This window comes from Carassius gibelio, chromosome B15 (genome assembly GCF_023724105.1).
Source record: "Carassius gibelio isolate Cgi1373 ecotype wild population from Czech Republic chromosome B15, carGib1.2-hapl.c, whole genome shotgun sequence".
Classification (NCBI taxonomy): domain Eukaryota; kingdom Metazoa; phylum Chordata; class Actinopteri; order Cypriniformes; family Cyprinidae; genus Carassius; species Carassius gibelio.
This window is the reverse complement of record NC_068410.1, coordinates 3,078,284-3,099,846: the sequence shown is the minus strand read 5'-3', so window position 1 is coordinate 3,099,846 and position 21,563 is coordinate 3,078,284. Positions and strand designations below refer to the sequence as shown.

The 21,563-nt window shown below is 35.4% G+C and overlaps 1 protein-coding gene across 6 annotated transcripts in view; it reads right to left on the bottom strand.

The window, feature by feature from the left end:
• Window positions 1-21,563, bottom strand: part of LOC127973090 (glutamate receptor 4-like) — an 82,644-nt gene that overhangs the window by 41,809 nt on the left and 19,272 nt on the right. For all 6 annotated transcript variants that reach the window (XR_008157245.1, XM_052577134.1, XM_052577130.1 and 3 more), the window contains exons 4-9: window positions 13,509-13,693; window positions 9,276-9,329; window positions 7,925-8,083; window positions 4,758-4,925; window positions 1,206-1,310; window positions 975-1,082 (exon numbers count right to left, since the gene is read on the bottom strand). Coding sequence is in view for 5 of the 6 variants with exons in the window: in XM_052577134.1 (XP_052433094.1) it covers window positions 975-1,082; window positions 1,206-1,310; window positions 4,758-4,925; window positions 7,925-8,083; window positions 9,276-9,329; window positions 13,509-13,693 (779 nt within the window). In the remaining variant the exon portion in view is untranslated. The remainder of the gene's footprint in view (window positions 1-974; window positions 1,083-1,205; window positions 1,311-4,757; window positions 4,926-7,924; window positions 8,084-9,275; window positions 9,330-13,508; window positions 13,694-21,563) is intronic.

The following is a 21,563-nucleotide window of genomic DNA, read 5'->3' as shown; positions in this document are numbered from 1 at the left end:
TAATTGCTAAAAGGTTCTGAGTTTCTAGGCCTTTAATGATGATGTCCTGCAAAATTGATTTTCGGCTGTGAGCTGTTGTAGAATCAGAGGTTAGATAGTGACTCAACTCTTGTTAATGCCCCTGACTTAAATGCAACATTTAGCAAGTTTGGAATAGCCTGAGCCAGTAAGTGGGCGGCTCTCATGGCCTTTGAGCAGTAACCATTGAGCTTCTTCTGTATGCAATATGGCATTTATGTAGCTTAAATAGCAGAACTTGATGCCAAGGTCATGGGTTGCATTGCCATTTTGGATTGAAGCACCTACCAAATGCATTAATATAAAAGTAAATGTTCTCAGGCTAAAGAACTGACAGCGAATGCAAAGTCATACAGCATATCTTTACATATAATTTCCAGTCAAATTCACCTTATTATAATTGTGTGCATGGTGCTCCTGTTCTTATTTCATTAGTATGTGACAGAATGGGATGGAATTGTCACAGGCATTCTGTCAGCTCATCCATTATTAATCGCTGAGTGACTTTTCGACAAAAAACTTTTTTGACACCCCTGACCAAAACCAAATTGAGTCAGCTAGTGAAACAGCGCCTTAAGAATGACTGCTATAACTATGGTGATTTGTTGGAAACGATGGTTACTATGGTGCTTTTTTTAAGGGAAATTTTAACAACAACCAGCATGCATATGTAAACTTTTTTTTTCTTCAGTATAGCCCCCCGTTCCTTTATTTATGGCTAAACTGATGACATTAACATTATAAATGAAACAATGCACAGTCAGCTCTCTCTCTCTCTCTTTCTCTCTCTCTCTTTGACTGGCTTGATTTCTTTCCTCGTTTTCCTCACCAATACATTCCAGAGCAATGAAGGTTAGTTTTATTTAAGTATGTCTAACTGATGTATTGTGTCCTGTTCCCTCTAGATGGCACTACATGTGTAAATCAGCAGATGTGGGTGGTTGCGTGTACATTACCATTATAGTTGTGACGATAACTGTTCTGTTCTCCATAGCAGAGTCATTTCCCATGGAGAGCTCATTCTGGACCAGAACCAATTTATCCAGATCGTTCCAGTAACCGATCTGCAGATGATAGATGATGAGATGATTAATCATGTGTGTGTGTGTATCTAGGTAAAATTACGGTGTGTATCTGTATAAACGAATGCTTGTGTGTGTCGGAATGCAGTGTGTTGTGTGTCTGACCTTGCGGGGGCCGTTACTCTTTAGCTCAAAGACGTCCATGGTGTAGTTGACTCTGCGTCCATAATGATCAAACTGGATATTCCCAGTGAGACCCTGGATTCTCACCTTCACACACATACACAAGGATGTATTAGTAAGAAAGAATACACATCACTTATGTTAAACGTAGACCAAATATATTATTTATAGCTACAATTTATTTTGCTATGCGGATTAAAGATGAGTTAAATATGTCAGATTTGATAGCAAGTTTATGTATCCATCGCATCTTCTTTCGCCAAGCTCCCATTTAGTCCCACCCACTCCCATTGGTCGTACAGAGTCCCACCCACTCTTACCTATCAGACAGTGTTCCCCCCACTCCAACCTTCAGTACGGATTCCCGCCCATTCTTACCTTTCAAACAGCATCAAATCCACTCCCACCTGTCGAACAGAGCCCTGCCCATTCTTACCTGTCAGACAGTGCCCCACCTACTCAAACTTGTCGTACAGATAAGGTGCATTCGACTTAGGGTGACCATATGCACCGTTCATATGGGACACGTCCCAGCCAGAATTTTAATAATGCCTTAAACATCCAGAGCAGCTTGACCAAGTAACATGCAGGTATTGTACATAGTCGACCAATCGTGGGGCTGCATGTGAGAAGGTGAGATCCTGAGGAACCAATCAAAGCTATGCAAATATGCGCAAGTGTTTGTTCATTCGATTGACTTGAAGCGTCGCTGCGCAAAAATCCAAAAAAAATAAAAACAAAGTGCGCCACAATCCTTCAAGTCAAACGAACGAACATACACGTAAAAGCGATTCAAAAGTATAAGGAGCCGTCTGCTCTGCTCTTTATAGCTCTCATGAATGCATCACAACGATCAACCAGCACAGTACAAATAGCCAAAACCTGGATATTTTAGGCAATATTAAAGGGGGGGGGGGTGAAATGCTATTTCATGCATACTGAGTTTTTTACACTGTTAAAGAGTTGGATTCCCATGCTAAACATGGACAAAGTTTCAAAAATTAAGTTGTACGTTTGAAGGAGTATTTTTGTTCCAAAAATACTCCTTCCGGTTTGTCACAAGTTTCGGAAAGTTTTTTTTGAGTATGGCTCTGTGTGACCTTATATGGGTCCTAAGGGCACGTCTGCCAGAAGAGCGCGCGCTCCCGTATAGCGAGGCTGAGCACAGACATTTCACTGATCAGAGCGAGAGCGTCGCGAAATGTCACAAAAGGAGTGTGTTTTTGGTTGCCAGGGCAAGACAACCCTGCACAGATTACCAAAAAAAACAGCATTAAGGGACCAGTGGATGGAGTTTATTTTTACAGAGCATCAACGGAGTTGTGCAAGTGTTTGTGTTTGTTCCCTGCATTTCGAAGATGCTTGTTTTACAAACAAGGCCCAGTTTGACGACGGATTTGCATATCGTTTATTTCTTAAGGATGATGCAATCCCAACGAAAAAGGGTCATGATCGTGTGTTAGAACCGCAGGCGGTGAGTAAAACTGCTTCAAATATCTCTGCTTCCTTGTTAGTGCGTCCCCTCCCATGCTGGAGACATGGGTTCGAGCCCCGCTCAGAGTGAGTCGTTGCTGCTGCTGCTTTCGTTCAGTTTCAGCATCTGGATCTGATTCTGGATCATAAATATATACTGAATCTGACTGTAAGCCATGGTTTGTTTTGGATGATGGTTTTTCCCTCACGGTAATGTCACAGTTTCCACATGCTCTCAACGCAAAAGCCTACTGGTGCTCACAGTGTCCCACCCAGCCACACCTGCCTTTCAGTTCGGCAGTTTCAGGTAGTCCTCTACCCCAGTCTAACCCATAGTACAGAGTCCCACCCAATCCCACCTGTCGTAGAGTCTCACCCACTCTCATTTTTCAGACAACATCCCACTCTGCCTTTCAGTGTTAGATTCTCACACTTGTCTTTTAGTCAGCCTCCTGCCCAGTCTCATTCCCATTTACACCTGCTATAAAGTGTTCCACCCATTCCCACCTAACGTACAAAGTCCTACCCATTCTTATTTGTTGTAAAGTCTTGCCCATTCCCATCTGCCGTACATAATCCCGCCCATTCCCAAATGTCATATAGTCTCACCCACTCTCATTTTTCAGACATTATCCCACCCAGTCTTATCTGCATTAGTCTCCCACTCTGATCTTTTAGACAGCTTCCTGCCCAGTCTGAACTGTCAAAAAGACTCCCGCCCATTCCCACCTGTCATACAGAATCCCAACATTCCCACCTGCCATACAGAATCTAACCATTCCCACCTGTCGTACAGAGTTCCACCCATTCTCACCTTCCGTACAGAGTTCCACCCATTCCCACCTTCCGTACAGAGTCCTGCCCATTCACACCTTTCGTATATAGTTCCACCCATTCCCATTTGTTGTACAGAGTCCCGCCCATTCCCAGCTGCGGTACAGAATCCCACCCATTCCCACCTGCCATACAGAATCCTGCCCATTCACACCTGCCATACATAGTTCCACCCATTCCCATTTGTTGTACAGAGTCCCGCCCATTCCTACCTGAAGTACAGAATCCCACCCATTCCCACCTGCCATACAGAATCCTGCTCATTCCCACCTGTCGTACAGAGTTCCACCCATTCCCACCTTCCGTACAGAGTCCTGCCCATTCACACCTTCCGTATATAGTTCCACCCATTCCCATTTGTTGTACAGAGTCCCGCCCATTCCTACCTGCAGTACAGAATCCCACCCATTCCCACCTGCCATACAGAATCCCACCCATTCCCACCTGCCATACAGAATCCTACCCATTCACACCTGCCGTACATAGTTCCACCCATTCCCATTTGTTGTACAGAGTCCCGCCCATTCCTACCTGCAGTACAGAATCCCACCCATTCCCACCTGCCATACAGAATCCTACCCATTCACACCTGCCATACATAGTTCCACCCATTCCCATTTGTTGTACAGAGTCCCGCCCATTCCTACCTGCAGTAAAGAATCCCACCCATTCCCACCTGCCATACAGAATCCTGCCCATTCCCACTTGTCGTACAGAGTTCCACCCATTCTCACCTTCCGTACAGAGTTCCACCCATTCCCACCTTCCGTACAGAGTCCTGCCCATTCACACCTTCCGTATATAGTTCCACCCATTCCCATTTGTTGTACAGAGTCCCACCCATTCCTACCTGCGGTACAGAATCCCACCCATTCCCACCTGCCATACAGAATCCTGCCCATTCCCACCTGTCGTACAGAGTTCCACCCATTCTCACCTTCCGTACAGAATCCCACCCATTCCCACCTTCCGTACAGAGTCCTGCCCATTCACACCTTCCGTATATAGTTCCACCCATTCCCATTTGTTGTACAGAGTCCCGCCCATTCCTACCTGCAGTACAGAATCCCACCCATTCCCACCTGCCGTACATAGTTCCACCCATTCCCATTTGTTGTACAGAGTACCGCCCACTTCCACCTGTTGTACAGAGTCTCGCCTACTCTCACCTGGCTCACAGCATCCCATCAACTCTCACCTGTCCTTCACAATCCCACCCGCTCTCACCTGTTTCAGAGTCCGTTCCATGTCGATGCCCTGATTCCAAGGAGCAGCTGGGTTGGCCAGACAGTCTCCAGCATTGCCTCTGCGAGAGATGTCGATCTTCTGTCTGCGCAGATTCCGAAATGCCTCCGCCATCACTAGCACACCATCGTACGTCAGTGATGATGAGTACTGAGGAGGTAAAAATAAAACTTTGCCTTTACTTCATTCACACTACATTACCCATACTTCCTGTTTACAATCACATATCAAGTATAATACAGAGCCGTACTAGTGCCTAAAGTAGATGTAAATGCAGCAGAGAGGGCATTCTAGGTGAGTGCATTGATTATTGTCTACGCTTGCTCGCTTGTAAGGCTGTGTGCGTAATGCAATGTGACATAAAACTGCAATGTAGCACCGTTGCTACTTGTTACTGGAAAAGCTATTTAGCTGTAAAGCAGTACAGATTGTTGGTACAGAGCAGTAAAGATCCGGAGTGATTGCTGGGGAAAACTGTGCATCGTTTTTCTCTTTATGAGGTATCTAGTGATGAGAAAAAATGCTCAACAATCAAAATGGATTTTCATCTGTTGTTATTTCCATAAACAAATACAAAAGCATGGCTATTTGCATAAGTAGATCGTCCCAATAAGACAGAACGAGTCTCAGTGGCTGGGTCTGCACTGACACTGGTTGTTATGAATGAACTTGATCAGTGGAAATCAAGATTTATGGTTCTAGCAGAGGCATAATAACATCCAATTAACATTGAGGGAAAGACAGGAACAAACAACAATCATTAAAAGGGGAGTCAGCGAGCAAGATGCTGCAAATCAAGAGCGAGGAAGAGCTCTTGCCTGTAAAGTGTGCTCTAATGAACCCGTAAAGATTGGTCTGATGTTGCTCTGGTAATTTATAGCAAGGACTGCAAGATGGTAGTGCTAATCAATGGGAGTAGAGAAGGAGCTCCATGTTATCAACAGAGGTTTTTGAACTGAGGACAGCACGAAGAGGTGAGGTTTTGCAGCACAAAATCATCTTAATGAGAATATTTGGTTTTTTTTTCTAGTTATGGAGAACTGTAATATATTTTATGTGATACCAGTTCACTTTATTTACGCATTATTATGTTTATTTAAGTATTTACGACTATATGTTGCAAACTGCATTTAGGAACATGTGTGAGAATAAGAAAAATTCCAACTGGTCGTTAAAAAAATAAAATATTTAGACATATAAATAAATATAAATACATAATTATTAAAGCTGCAGTCCATATGTTTTGCCTCTTTACCGCCATCTCTGTTTGAAAACCTGGAATTGCAGTTACTTGCAGAATTAACTTAACCTTGCGTTGGTTGTACTCTGGCACGGCTCCAGTGTGAATTAATCTAATGTTTCGATGAGTATGTGTGTGTGGCAGTCAGTCATTGCACCGGTGTGAATCCTATACTAAGTAATCAAAGATATAGCTTATATCTTGGAATATATGACCCAAATAAGGATCTTCACCTCATGTTGTCATCTGAACAAGTAACAAGTCTGCCACGTTTGTTCTGACCAAGTGAGGAAAAAAGCAATACAATAAATTGTGCTGCCAATTTAATCTAACGATCAATTAACAATAAATTATTATTATTGTTATACTTTATTCTCAGATTATTAATGTTAAAACTATCAGAATTGCGTGACTATGAGGATATTGTGTATAAGCTTGTAGAATTCATATTAAGAAATTATTTTAACCCAAAAAGCAAACTACACTCCCTTTAAACTGGTTGTCTTTAAAATACAAACCTTGTGTAATCCCAGGCTATCTGTAATCAGAAGTATATTTAAAACTGGTGTATAATTTAATTTAATTAACGTGTTTCATAAACACATAATCCATTCTGGATTACAATACACCATCAAAAGGATACATTAAAAAGTTACAGACTGCTGCTTTAAATTTAAAGCTAGAGAAAGTCTTGAATTAAAATAAATAAGTCTTAAAAATATCTAAAGTTTTTTTAACAAACATCTTAATAATATTAAGATAAAGATAAAGAACAGGAGTTGATTAGTAAACTTTTACATGCATTTTACTTAAATATACTAAAATTATTTTTTATTACTTTATTATTTATTTAGTATAAATTATATTTAGTATATAATATGTTTTACTAAAGTTTAAGAGAAAATAGAAGAATTAGAGCAAATCAGTACTTCTTATTAATTTACTGCCATTGTGTAAATAATATTGAATTGTGAAACCTATAATAAAAGTAATTGTAATCTGATTATAAGCACTTTGAAATGTAATAGAATATACATAATTGGAATCTGATCCAGATTACTTGTAACTATTTACTACCTTGCACTGTATGTGTGTGTTTATATATATACATACATATATATATATATATATATATATATATATATATATATATATATATATATATATATATATATATATATATATATATATATATATATATATATATATATATATATATAATTTGTGGTATTTTTTTTTTATATGAATATAATTTACTTTAAATGGTAGACACTGTATGTGTACTGTATGTATAAATACATAATTATTAAATACAGTTTGAAGCTATATATATTTATTTATTTTAATAAACTATTAATGTTTTTCCTTCATTGTGAATCTTCATAAATGATTTGTCTCTCGGAAATGAGACTAGAATACTAGAATGGTTTCCTAGTCTTCAAAACACAACTTAATCCATGTATTTACTTGTATTTAGACTTTATTACACACATTCCCCAACAGACGGCTTAAACATGGCTCCGGCTTCAGTCTGTCATGGTTTAATTGACTCAGATATTGCTTGGACAGCTGCTCGTTAAATCTCATTGGCTAAAGCTTGACGAAGAATGTGTCCTGTCACAGTTTGATTGGCTAAACATCTGTGTCTGGCCACATGTCCGCCACATGCGTCCGACAGGATTATCAGGGATCCAACCTGATATAAACCAACCCTCCATTCGCCGGCAGATTTCGAAACATGCTGTTTGAGTAGATAAGGATTTATTCTGCTAATTGATTCAATAGTGTTTAGCACAGATCTCTGAGCACGTTTGCGCTAATTCCTTTAGTGAATTGGGTGCTGAAAAATCAAGTGTGCACAAAAGTGTTTGCATTGGTGTTTAATTATGTTGTAAATGTATTTGCGTACCCTGGGTGGGCTCTCGGATCCTGGATACTCCCTCTGATCTAGTTTGTTCCAGCGCTGCATTAGTTTGATCACCATCGGCTTGCTGAAATCCACCAACTGGAAACCAGTGACGTTTGCCCCGCCGTGCATAAACCTCTCAAGAGAAATGTCTTTAAATCCCTGCCGAGACAAAGATAAAGAGCTGATCAGAGTCAGAGCGAATGCAGCCGATTCATTCAGAAGATAAAGAGGTGGAAAAGGGGGAGATTGATGGAATGAATGTGAGACAGATTGAGTCATAAGATTTCTTAATGTCCCAGATGCTGACGCTAACAAATGTCAACGCAGAATACGTCACGAAGGCCCGAAACTAAATAAGCAACAATAAATCACAACGTAACAAAGTTCAGGTTCAGCAGTCCGTCATAGTCAGAGTCTCCGAAACTGAACAAGACTGCAAATTCCTTTAGAGAAACTAGCAGTTCAGATGAATTTATCATCCACATTGAGTTTTACAGTTGATGAGAGGTGCTAAACTCATCATCGTGTTGCTAGGGTGTTTTGGGTAGTTGCTACGTTATTCACACAGATTAATTAGAGAAAGATAAATACAGATATATAAAAAAAAAAGATGTGAGAGGTGCAGTGTTGCCAGGGCATTGATTTATGGTTGCTAAGACGTTCTGAGTGATGTTTAGTTTGTTGCTATGTGGTTAGGGTGTTTGATGTGGTTGCTAGGTGATCCAATCCTATTAATAAGAGAATGATACAAACAAATACAACAAAATTATAATTAAATGATATTAAAATAAATTCTATATTTAAAAAAAAGAATGGGAAAATTGTATTTACAAATACATAGAAATGTTATGTTAAATGTGTTAAAATGTATTACATTATATTAAATATAATATATTAAATTAATTAAAATGATATATTTTAATTATTAACAAATATGTAAAAAAACATATTAAGTTAATAAAAAATTAAGTACTTTACATATATAAAAAATGAATTAATTAAAATAAGTTTTAGATTAAAAAATAATTCCAAAAAGATGTGTTTAGAGCTGTTGTGTTCTGGGTGGTTGTTACGTGGTTTCTTAATAAACCACAAAAAAAAAAAAAAAAAGTCCCGTGTCTTCAAGTCTCTGTTTAAATTCTGTAGGATTTTACATGTGCATGATCATCCAGCAGGTGAAAATGGTGTGTTTGATCAGCAATCATTGTGCCCAAATGTAATACTGCATTCTGGATTTCTTCAGGAAAGTGAAGTTCTGTCGCAGAGAATTACAGCCAGAGGACACGCTGTCTTCTACATTTGTTAATTTCCTCCAGCCCTCCATCACTGGATGAAGCGCGCCAGCACTCACCAGGTTAGCGATGATGTAGTGGTATCCTTTCACATGTTTGCCCACGCTGACAATCTGAGACGGAGAGAGAGAAAGACATATATGTAATGAGTAAAGACTTTCAGTCATTACCTTCAGTAATTCAGCCAATATATTCAGCCATATAAATAGAGTTTAGGTTCCAAGACATTGCCATTTCAGAATTGCTTTCCTGTGAATATGATGAATTTGTGTTACTGTGGCAAATAGGATGCAGTTCAAATTTGAATAAACAACCTTTAAAGACAGACCACTGTGAGGTTGTTAATCGATGGTATATGCTTTTGTTGAAGCCATCAGCCTGCATTATTTTAAATTAAGCTTGTAAATGTGTTCAACAGCTGAATTCCTGCCAAGAAACTACATTACCCATAATTCTGCAAACTCTCCACCAATTAGAATTGATGCAAATCAATCTTGTAAAAACTTTTTCATTGGAGGAAGAAATATTACTGATTATGGACTAGCCAGAAGCAATGGTTTGAATAGAAAAACATTTTAAGTAAAAAATGTAGCATTCCATCATTTGCTCAGCAATGGATGCTCTGCAGTGAATGGGTGCCGTCAGAATGAGAGTCCAAACAGCTGATAAAAACATCACAATAATCCACAAGATTAAGAGAAATGCTACATTTCTCCAAATCTGATGAAGAAACAAACTCATCTCGGATGGTGAGGTGAGGATATATCCAGCAAATTTACATTTTTGGATGAACTACTACTTTCAGGAAATTGTCTTTTTCAAATGTGTTTTACAATCAAAATGTAACAATGATCGATATCTTTTGCTGGATGTGAGATTTGTCTAATGTGTAAGCAGTGTCTGTGTGAGATCAGCAGACGCTGAGGCCAGATCCACATCTGCTCGAGGAACTTGCTGGCAGGACTCAGGGCATGTAGAGAGAACATTCTGTTGAAGTTGTACTTGACTATGTCAAACTGCGAGACGGTGTGTGTGTGTGAGTGTGTGTGTGTGTGTCTGGCTGTATCTGCCAAGTCTGCTGTCAGGCTGATAGATGGGCACCTCAGAGGTCTGCCTGAGGAACAAACGGAGCATGCAACAATCAAACATGGCCTGCAATCGCAGAGTTCATAGATCAGATGTATAGAGACACCTTCTGCTGCTCATGTTGATCATCATTAGCATAAAAAAACATGGAGCTGCTTCACCGTTTAATGCATACTAGCATTTAGAAGTTTGTGGTCAGTGCCTTATTTTTTGTTTGTTTTTTTGAAAGAAGTCTTAAACATAGTAAAAAATATACTATTGAGAAATTACTTTGATTATTATTAAAATTGAAATTACCTGTTTTCTGTTGCAGTTCATTTTGTAATTTTGTTAAGTGTAATTTATTTCTGTAATTGCAAAGCCGAGAAAAAAAAAAAAATATATATATATATATATATATATATATATATATATAAATCGGCTTTGCAATTAGAGAAATAAATTACATTTAACAAAATTACAATAGTATCAATAGTATATTTTTTACTATGTTTAAGACTTCTTTCAAAAAAACTAACAAAAAATAAGGCACTGACCACAAACTTCTAAATGCTAGTATATATATGTATATGTATATAAATGTATTTATATGTATATATGTGTATGTATATGTATATATACATACATATATATATATATATATATATATATATATATATATATATATATATATATATGTATATATATCGACTCCGTTGATATATATATATATATATATATATATGTATGTATGTATGACCCGCCTTCTCCATGATGGCCTGCAGGATGGCATATATATATTTATGTATGTATGTATATATATATATATATATATATATATATATATATATATATATATATATATGTATATATATATTAGTGGTGGGCATAGATTAATTTTTTAAATCTAGATTAATCTCACTGTAATCTTGAAATTGATCTAGATTAATCTAGATTAAAATGTCTCATTTGAATTCTGCCGAAGGCATTCAGAACAGTGGCAGCTGGCACACCTAAAAATAGATGCAGAATTATTTTTTATAGTCTCAATAAAAAATGTTTACTAAACTTGGGCGAAACTTGTTGTTTACTTAGAATATATATATATTTTTTTGTTTGCGACTCGGTTGATTCAGATCGGCACTTCGGAGCATGTTCGCGACTCGGTTGAATTGGATCGGGACTTCGGAGCATGTTCGCGACTCGCTTGATTCGGTTCGGCAGTTCGGAGCCTGTTCGCGACTCCTTTTATTCGGATCGGCACTTCGGAGCCTGTTCGCGACTCGGTTGATTCAGATCGGCACTTCGAAGCATGTTCGCGACTCTGTTGATTCAGATCGGGACTTCGTAGCATGTTTGAGATTTTTTTTAAATTCAGATCTGGACATCGAAGCAGGAAGTGTTTGTCAAACAGTTAATTGGTGATAAATGAATATTTGGACTTGAGGCTTTTTTTTTTTACCTGTCGATTCAGCATGTACATGGACCCACACACAAAGGTGGACACACTCTAGACTTAATCATCAGTAGGGCTCTAAACTTTTCATCCATTCAGAATATGTGTGTTACCCAAATAAATGAATGACTAAAAGTAACGTTAAGTCTTTGAGAACGGGTTTCTCAAGACAGGTGGTGCATTAGACCAGGGGCTCACATCTCCTGTTTCCAAAATATGGCTTTATTTTATGGCGTTTTTTCCCTGTCAAATGTCAAGAGCGCATTATTGTTGCGCGAAAGTACATTAATATAATGCGCGAATCTCTCTCCTCCAGCGCGGAATATAATGTGCGGAACGCGAATCTCTCTGCTCGCGCTCGCTCTCATTTTTAAGTGCATGCATACTCTCTGATGAGCGAGCCCAGAGAATATTCTTACAAGAGCAACGTGTATCTGAGAGCGCGCGCCCAGTCAGTGTTGCCAACTTCTTTCAATGGAAAGTAGCTAAACCGTGCCTGAAAAGTCGCTAAATGCCGCTAGATGACGTCATATGCTAATTAGCATATTCATGACGTAAGTGCGTCATATTATTTTGCACTTTCTGTGCTCATGTACTGCATTTTAATGCAGCCAAATTTCTCAATAAAACGTTTTTTATTATTATATGTTAATGTTTCTTTTGTCTGACAATGGAATTAATATTATAATGACTGAAAAGCGGTCCATTAATACTACATACCAGGTCTCAAAGATGTTAATCTCTGCACTAAAATCCTATTCACGACATTGTCTAATGAAATCACATACACATAAGATTAAGATAATGATTGTACTGTGATTTTGGCTATACTTGTATGTAAAATAGAGTCGGAAGCAACAGAATATCTTTTTTTAACTGAAAGTGCTGCTCCTCTCTGCTCGTTGAATAGAGCAGATGCAGAGAGAGAGAGGCGTGTGCGCACGCTGGGAGAGAGAGCGAGAGAGAGAGCTCGTGCTGCAGTACCGGAGAGTCTCAGAGACTAAATAAGGTCTGTCAAAAAAAAGTCGCTAGATTTGTCGCTAGTCGCTTTTTTGGAAAAAAGTCGCTGAGAGGGTCTGAAAAGTCGCTAAATCTAGCGACAAAGTCGCTAAATTGGCAACACTGCGCCCAGTTCCCGCGCGCAAGCAGAGAGATTTGCGCTCGCGCATTATATTAATGTACTTTCGCGCTACAATAATGCGCTTTCGACATAGATGAAAGTCATCATAGCTCGCGTAGTATAGACCCAGATCCCAACCCAACTTTGAGAATAGATTAACTGCGATATTTTTTATCGCCCGATAAGAGTCTCATTAAGTGAAATATTAAGAATTATAATTTTTTTTATACTTTATGTCTCTTCTGCTCATTAAATCTGCATTGATGTGATCAAAAAATACAGTAAAAACAATGATGTTGTGTAATATTTGAAATTAAATTACATTTTTTAAATCAATACAAAAAAATCCTGAAAATTATATTAAATATATTTTTTTTATTGAACTATATATATAAATAAATCAATAAATGTATGCATTTATACATTTATATTAATTCATGAATTTTTATATTAAATAATTATTATTGTAATTATTTTATATTAAATATTCATTCTAATTTAATAATAAATATGATTGTTTTAGAAATAACAATTACATGTTATGAAGAAAAATTTACTTGTAATTGTTAAACTTGCCTGTTAAGGAAGTAAATGGGATGGTTTTTATTACATGTTGACTTTGCTTTGTGATGCACTGGACGTCATCCTCACCTGTTCCAGAATGTTCTGGAGTCGTTCTGCCTCGAGGTCGATGACGAACTTCTTCTCCTGTCTTCGGTCCAGGTCTTCCAGCAGTCTTCGGTAACTGGCGTCGTTGAAGTTCTCCACGCAGATGGCACTGACCTGCCAACCGTTCTGACCCGCCTTCTCCATGATGGCCTGCAGGATGGCATATCCTGACAACAACAACACCAAAACACTCTAATGCGGCTGTACACCATCACCTAAACATGCTTATAGCACACATTGGTAAATCTCACTTATATCAGCAGTAAAACTGAACAGAGCAACAATTGACACAAATGACTTTTAGATTGCACTGTCTGCAGACAAAAGTCAGAGATCCCAAACTCAAGCATTTCAGATTCTTCCAAGTGCAAATGATCTGATAATAGCTCTGTATCCAACAATTATCTCTTTTGTGACTATTTCATGCAAGTACTAAAAAGTAAGATGCAACTTAAGTCTAATAACGTCTCTTTACTAGTACTGTATGTCAACAATTGTCTTCATTGTCTATTTAATATTAAAAAAAATGGGAGACAAAGATGAGAAATAACTGAGAACTCCCTTGTGTCTGCCAAAATAAAAAAAATAAACTATGCAATTAAATGAAAAAAAAAAACATCGTAAATGCAACGTAAATCAGATAATAGCTCAACGTTGAAATTTCCAAGAGAAATAACTGAGAACTCCATCTAATTATTAGTTAAAACAGTAAAAAATATTTTTGTTACTGAGAATATATCTACATTTTGATTAATTTGATTAAGTCGCTTTGGATAAAAGAGTCTGCTAAATGCATAAATGTAATTTTTAATTTAATATATATATTTTTTCATTTATTTTGTTGTTAAATATCTAAAACTGAAATAAAAAAGTAATAAAAATGTATAGACATTTTTCTTAAATTAATGAATCATAAAAATGACAAAAACACAAAAATACTACATTTATAAACCAAAATTTTTAAATAAACATTCATTTGAAATATTGATTAAAAACTAAAAGCATCTCAATAATACTCCAATATGTCTTTATGTAAATTAAATAAGTTTTAAGTTTATGTACTAAATAACATGCTAAACCTGAAATAAAAAAAAAACTATGTAAATATTAAAAAACAACAAAAGCACACAACAACATTACTTAAAGGTCCCCTTCTTCGTGATTCCATGTTTTAAACTTTAGTTAGTGTGTAATGTTGTTGTTAGAGTATAAATAATATCTGTAAAATTCTAAAGCTCAAAGTTCAATGCCAAGCGAGATATTTGATTTAATAGAATTCGCCTACAAAAAACGACCCGTTTGGACTACATCCCTCTAGTTCCTGCAGTAATGACATCACTAAAATAGTTTTTTTGACTAACCACCGCCCACATGAATACACAAACAGGGGGCGTGGCCTTGTTGCGCTCCCGACGGAGAAGAAGGAAGAGCTGTTTGTGTTTGTCGCCATGTTGTTGAAACGCTGTTTTTTTCATCTCTGAATCCAATCATCTTTGTTTGGGCTTCCCAGGGACGCTGTACTTGGAGATTAATGGTTACAATTTATGTTTAACTCGGTTCCCGAAAATTATAATGCACATGTAAAACTATGTGCAGCTCAATTTGCTGAGGACAGCTTGTTGAGGACAACTTTCTCAATCTCAATTGGTTTAATGCTGGATTTGCACAAAGATTATTCTTGAAAGATGGAGCAGTTCCCTCTTTGTCTGGACCACAACCGGTAAGTGTATTTTATTATTTAAGTTGGTGCGTTTAACAGTTTCTGTAACTTATTACACAAAGGGCAACGCTGTTTAGCTTTGTTAACTAGATGGTAGGGCTGTGCAAAAAGACAATGCGGTTTTCAAGCACACCTCGTCAGTAAAAACGCTCCTGTGATTATAAATACATCTCCAGCACGTGCGTTCTAGCCCAATCACGTTACCAGGAGGGCATCCTGCTCTCAGCTGCTGTCGAATCACAACACAGGTACCGCTGGCCCAATCAGAACTCGTTACGTATTCATATTCATATTCTTATTCAGAGAGGCTTCATAGAACAAGGAAGTCATCAGCCCGTTTTTATGACAGTGAAAACAGCAGTATACAGATAGGTGAATTGTGTGAAAAATACTGTGTTTTTTTACACGCGAAACATGAACACATGTTATATTGCACATTGTAAACACAATCAAAGCTTCAAAAAAGCGTGAAAAACGGGACCTTTAAACTTGAACTAAAATTTAAATAAAAATACAAGATAAAAGCACATTCAAAATATAAATAAAAACTAATAGTACCTTGAAGATACTAAAATAACACTGAATCTATTATATCTGCCAATGTGTGGAAAACTAAATTAATTTTATGTCAATACTAAAAAAGTAGGAAGCCACATTCACCTTTCCAGACTCTGTGTGTGTGTGTGTGTGTGTTTCTACAGGTGTGTGTTTGCGCTCTGTCCAAGCATCCCGTGTGTATTCTGCATCCGTGTGCCAGTTATGTCAGCCAAGAGCAACAGATGTCCTTTAAATTGGCCCTTAGTCACACCGCAGGACTTTGGACATCAGGACAAATGCAACATCCAATGCGCCTCTGTGTGTGTGTGTGTGTGTGTGTGTGAGCAGGTTCAGAACAACTGATAGGGCACAAACCACAACACAGACAAACCACAGATGACCGTGAGCTCACACACACACACACACACACACACACACACACACACACACAATAATGAAATGGCACCAGCTGTCCTGTGAGTAAACACAGACTGGCAGCAGAGAGCTGGAGAATCCTCTGTACACAAACCCCAGTCTGTGTGTGGACAGAACGGATGGACGGACGGACGCTTGCCTCTCGCTCCGTGCTGCTTTTCAAACACACTGTGAATGTATAGACATGTGATGTGCAACTAAATACACAGGTTCAACCAAAGCACGGTGCATGAGAGTCTTCAAAAGGCAAGAGTTCGGAGAAATTCTGTGTCAGTTCGCAAAATGACTCAAAATATATTTTATATTACATTTTTTAAATATATGTTTTTATATGTAAATATTTTAAAATATTAAAAATACTGTTATAAAAATTACTGTAACATTTTAAAATATTGTAGAATATCAGTTAGCAAAATGGCTCAAATAATTGAGTGCTATATGTAGTTGTGTAATTTAGCAATATTTGAAAACATTTAAATAAATATAGTTTAATATTTTTTTACATTGTACAATTTTGAATACACTGAATAATTTCAAAGTCAACGTGCATATGCAGTTTTATTCCATAATGTGACATTTCTGTGAAAGAAAGTAACATATTCTACAATAGAAAAAAAATGGACAGAATTTTATTTTAGCGATTCTTTTTAATTTGAACACACTTTTCCAATTCAAATTTGTATGTTTTTTTATTTTATTTTATATATATTTTATTTAAAAGTCTGGATTTATCACTGAAGAGTGAAATAATTAAAAACTAGGTTTGGCACCTTACATTTTTTATAATAATAATATTATATATTTTATTATTATGCAAAGTCAAATTACCCCAATTTCATACTGCATGATGTCTCATAAACTATTCATTTATTTAACAAATTGTTAATAACTGCGTCGCTCACTTTTAAACATGCATGTTGGTGGCATGCTACAGTTAAAATGTTTAGCATATCATACTACAAACTGTCTCACACTTTTTTCTCATACATGATTGAACACATGATAGGTAAAAATGGATAGCCTGGATGCACTAAAAATTACTTTGGATTAAAGTGTCTGCTAAATGCATAAATGTAAATGTTTTATTTTTAATAGTGAGCCATATGCAGTCCTTTAGCACTGGACCCGATGGCTTAGTCCGGTCCAGACCACAGATGGTCTGTTTCTCGGCTGAAGTGAGCGTGCCAGCAGAAGTGGAGATGTTAGTTCAACTGTGCTGTTAACATTAGCGAGCCCAGTGGATTCCAGCACTGCTGTAACAGAAACACGCTAACCAACGGACGCTAGCTAGCAGTGAAGAACAGTGACGAACAGAACGACTATCACGAGCAGCGAAATGTAAGTACATTTTACACTTTAAAAAAAAAAATTGCATTTTTCAATGACCAACATTAAGAAATATATATATATATTTTCCCCAAAATAAATGATCTGCCTACAGAGCTCAATTTAATAATTCAGTGTGGTTAAACAAGACAAGTTGGTCGATATTATGATTAACTGATGTCTGGACTTGTCTTTAGCATTTTTTGGCTTTAAATCATTTAAAGATACAAATCAGTCGTTTGTCGTTTTTTTTGTGTCTGAATCAATTGCCTTTGAACGAATCATTGATTGAATCATCCATTCATAAAGACAATCCCTATAGCATCCTTCTTGAATAAATCATCAATTTCAATGAATCAAAGTGAATCATCCATTCATAAATGAAGAGTTTATTTGCAAAAACAGATAAACTCATGTTATCATGTTTTTATTGTGTTTTATTGTGTTAGTTAGTTTTTTCTAATCAGAATAACCCAACTGCAGCTTGATCGAGAATAATTGGAATGCACGATAAAAAATATGATTTTAGAAAATTGTTAAAAACATAGGCCTAGTTATCTGTTTTTGTTAATGAACTTTTTAAATACTGTTACTTGCTTTGTTCTTGAATGAATCACTCATTTGATGGATCAATGATTCAATGATCCATTAATAAATACAGTTCTTGAATGAATCAGCTGTTTAAATGAATCGTTTGAATAAATGACTCACTCATTAAGACAGTGCAAGTTTTAATTTCATATTTAAATGATCATTTAGTTTCAATGTTCAAAGTATTATTTTAAAACATTAATCTGAATGAATCAGACTTTAGAAGAAATTGGTTGAATAAATGACTGCAATGACTTTCTCATTTAAAGTATAATTTCTTGTTTAAATAAAATTATATTTTAGTATTCATATTATTTATGAAACATTTTTTTTCTGAATGAATCAGCAGGGTCCAGTTAGAATGAACTGGTTGAATAAATGACTTCAATGACTTACTTAAATTATCATTTAATTTTATAATTAAAAAAAAAATATTTCAATAAAATATTAATTTCTCATAGAATTGTTTATGCAGCGGTAATTGCAGTGCTTCTTTTGCAATGCAAAAATTTATTTTATTCATACTGATATAATGCTATTTGGTAACAGAATATATTGTCTTATTAATCTTAATAAATTACCCTAATTTATTGATTATATTAATATGACAAAATATTATGCACACATCAAATAAAGTGAATTATGTTATAAAGGTAAAATACTTCTGGAAATTAGTTTTAACTTTATTTTCGTAACTGCAAAATATTGTCAAATTTTCACCATTGACAATGTCAATATTTAGATTTTATTATTATTATTATTATTATTATTATTATTTATTTTTGTCAATATCACTCACACTTGATCTACATGCATTTCTGATTATTTCTCCTCTGTTTTCTGTAGAAATGCTTTTTAGCTTTTTATTTTAAGACAAACTTGTGACTGGTTGTTTTACACGTCAGAAAAGTGTCTTCCTGTTTAAAGGGGTGTTTTTAGGCAAAAGTCAGCTGCAGTTTGAGTCAAATTTTAAGATTTCAACAGTGCTTAAGTATTTTACTTGAACTTTACTAAATAAAGGCACAAATTAAAGAGACATGGCAGTCAACAACTGTAACATTGTGGAGAAGCTGAGGAAATATGCAGAGGCAAGGCATTTCATGGAAAAGCTAGAACAAACAATATGCCAAAAACCACAGGGAACAAAGAACAGAAGGACGGGTAAACAGACAACCATTACATTCAACAAAGAACTAAAGAAACACTAGGGCTGTATATACAGTCTACAGGAGGCTAACAAGCTAAGATAAGATACAGATAAGATAAGATATAAACTGAATACAAGCACCACGGGAGAAATGAAGTGACATAAAAGTCCGAGACAAAGCACAGAAAACACACACACACACAAAAAAATACAAAAATAAAAAAGCATGAAAGAGATGATTTGTGAGGACAGCAATCACGCTTGTTTTCTGAAACCAACATAAAACTGAACGCCTCAAAATTGCAAAAACAAAAAACAATATCCTTCAAAAAAGGCAAGTTTTGGAAAGGGCAAAATGCACAAGATATACCCTTATGAAACAAAAATATATTGCAGTATATTGGAAAATATCATGTAATATATTAGGCATATATTCTTAAATATGTGTATTTTTTCCAATATATTGCAATATATTGAAAGCGGCAATCATTTGTATATTTTGCAATATATTATATAATATATGTATCATCAATATATTATTAAATGTATTCAAATATATAAAATATTAGAAAATAAAAAGGGAAAATAATATATTACAATATATCACAATATATTTTAAGAAATAAATTGGTAAATATATTTTCCTTTCGTAAGTGTAGTACTTCCAGTGCCCTGTAGTTGGCAACATCACATCTTTTGTAGCATAAATAAACTGTTTCAGAAAAGCTAGGTGTCATGCAAAATGTAATGTGGAAAAAAAGAGTAAAGAGTAGATTGTCATTTAAAAATGTAGTGAAGTAGAGAGTAAAGTTACTTATATCTTTGGTACTCGACTACAAAGTACCCGAAAAGATACAATAATTGGTTGCATTTACCCAAGTACTTTACACTTCTGAACACAAGCCAGACTTTCCCCTGTGACCATGTGTTGAGCGAGCGATTGCAGACGTTTTAGCCAAAGGATCCGCAATGCAGATCTGCTGAGAGAGGTGTGAGGTCAAGCCCAGTGTCTGTGAGTCTGATAAACCTCCTCAGCGCTCGGGGAATCAACTCAAACACAAGGACAAAGGCAAAATCTGCTGCAGCGTCCTTGGAATCAATGCCAGCTGAGGACGAAGCAGCTCACAAGACAAGATCAGAATAGCGCTTATGAATCATTAATCAATAATTATTAAATAAAATATCCGTGTTTGGAATCAAATGGTAAATAATAGCCCAGTTTTAGTAAATAGTTGCGAGAAGTTGGCACTAATTAACCTCCACAATCCACTAGTTGTTTGTTAGACAGCTGGTTATTGACTCTCCTGGACAATCTTTAGTTTGTACTGTGAAGTGTTATTTAACCCTTACAAAGGAAAATATATTAACCAATATATTTCATAAAATATATTGTGATATATTGTAATATATTATTTTCCCTTTTTATTTTCTAATATTTTATATATTTGAATACATTTAATAATATATTGATGATACATATATTATATAATATATTGCAAAATATACAAATGATTGCCACTTTCAATATATTGCAATATATTGGAAAAAATAAATATATATAAGAATATATGCGTAATATATTACATGATATTTTCCAATATACTGCAATATATTTTTGTTTCATAAGGGAAGTATTATTTATATACTTTTATAGTTTATATTAATATTTTGAATTGAATTTGTTTTATATTATTATTTTATATATATTAATGGTTTACATTTATATATCACATTTTATATACATTTTATTTAATTTGATCTTTTATTTTACATTTTTTAATTCTTTTGTCATTTGTATTACTTTTTTAATATTATTATTTGGGAAATTTATTTATTTAGGTATTTATTACTATTATTTTATTATTATTTTGAATATAATTTCTATATTATATTTTCTATAATTGTCATTTTTTTATTTTACATGTAATAATTTTGTCATTTTTATTCCTTTTTTAATATTACTACAGATAGGTTTAATTAATTTTTGTCACAAATATGGATTTTAATGCTTCAGTTTAAACTTATTTCTATCATTTTTAATTTTGTGTACTTTAAGTCTCTCTCTATATATTGTTTTAGTATTAATTATTCATATAATTTTTATTCATATTCATTAAGTAATCTAAAAGCACAAAACCCGTCTGAAGTCTCTGGGGTATATTTGTAGCAATAGCAAAAAAAACATTGCATGGGTCAATATAATCAATTTTTCTTTTATGCCAAAAATCATTAGGATATTAAGTAAAGATATTTTTTACATTTTCTATGGTAAATATATTAA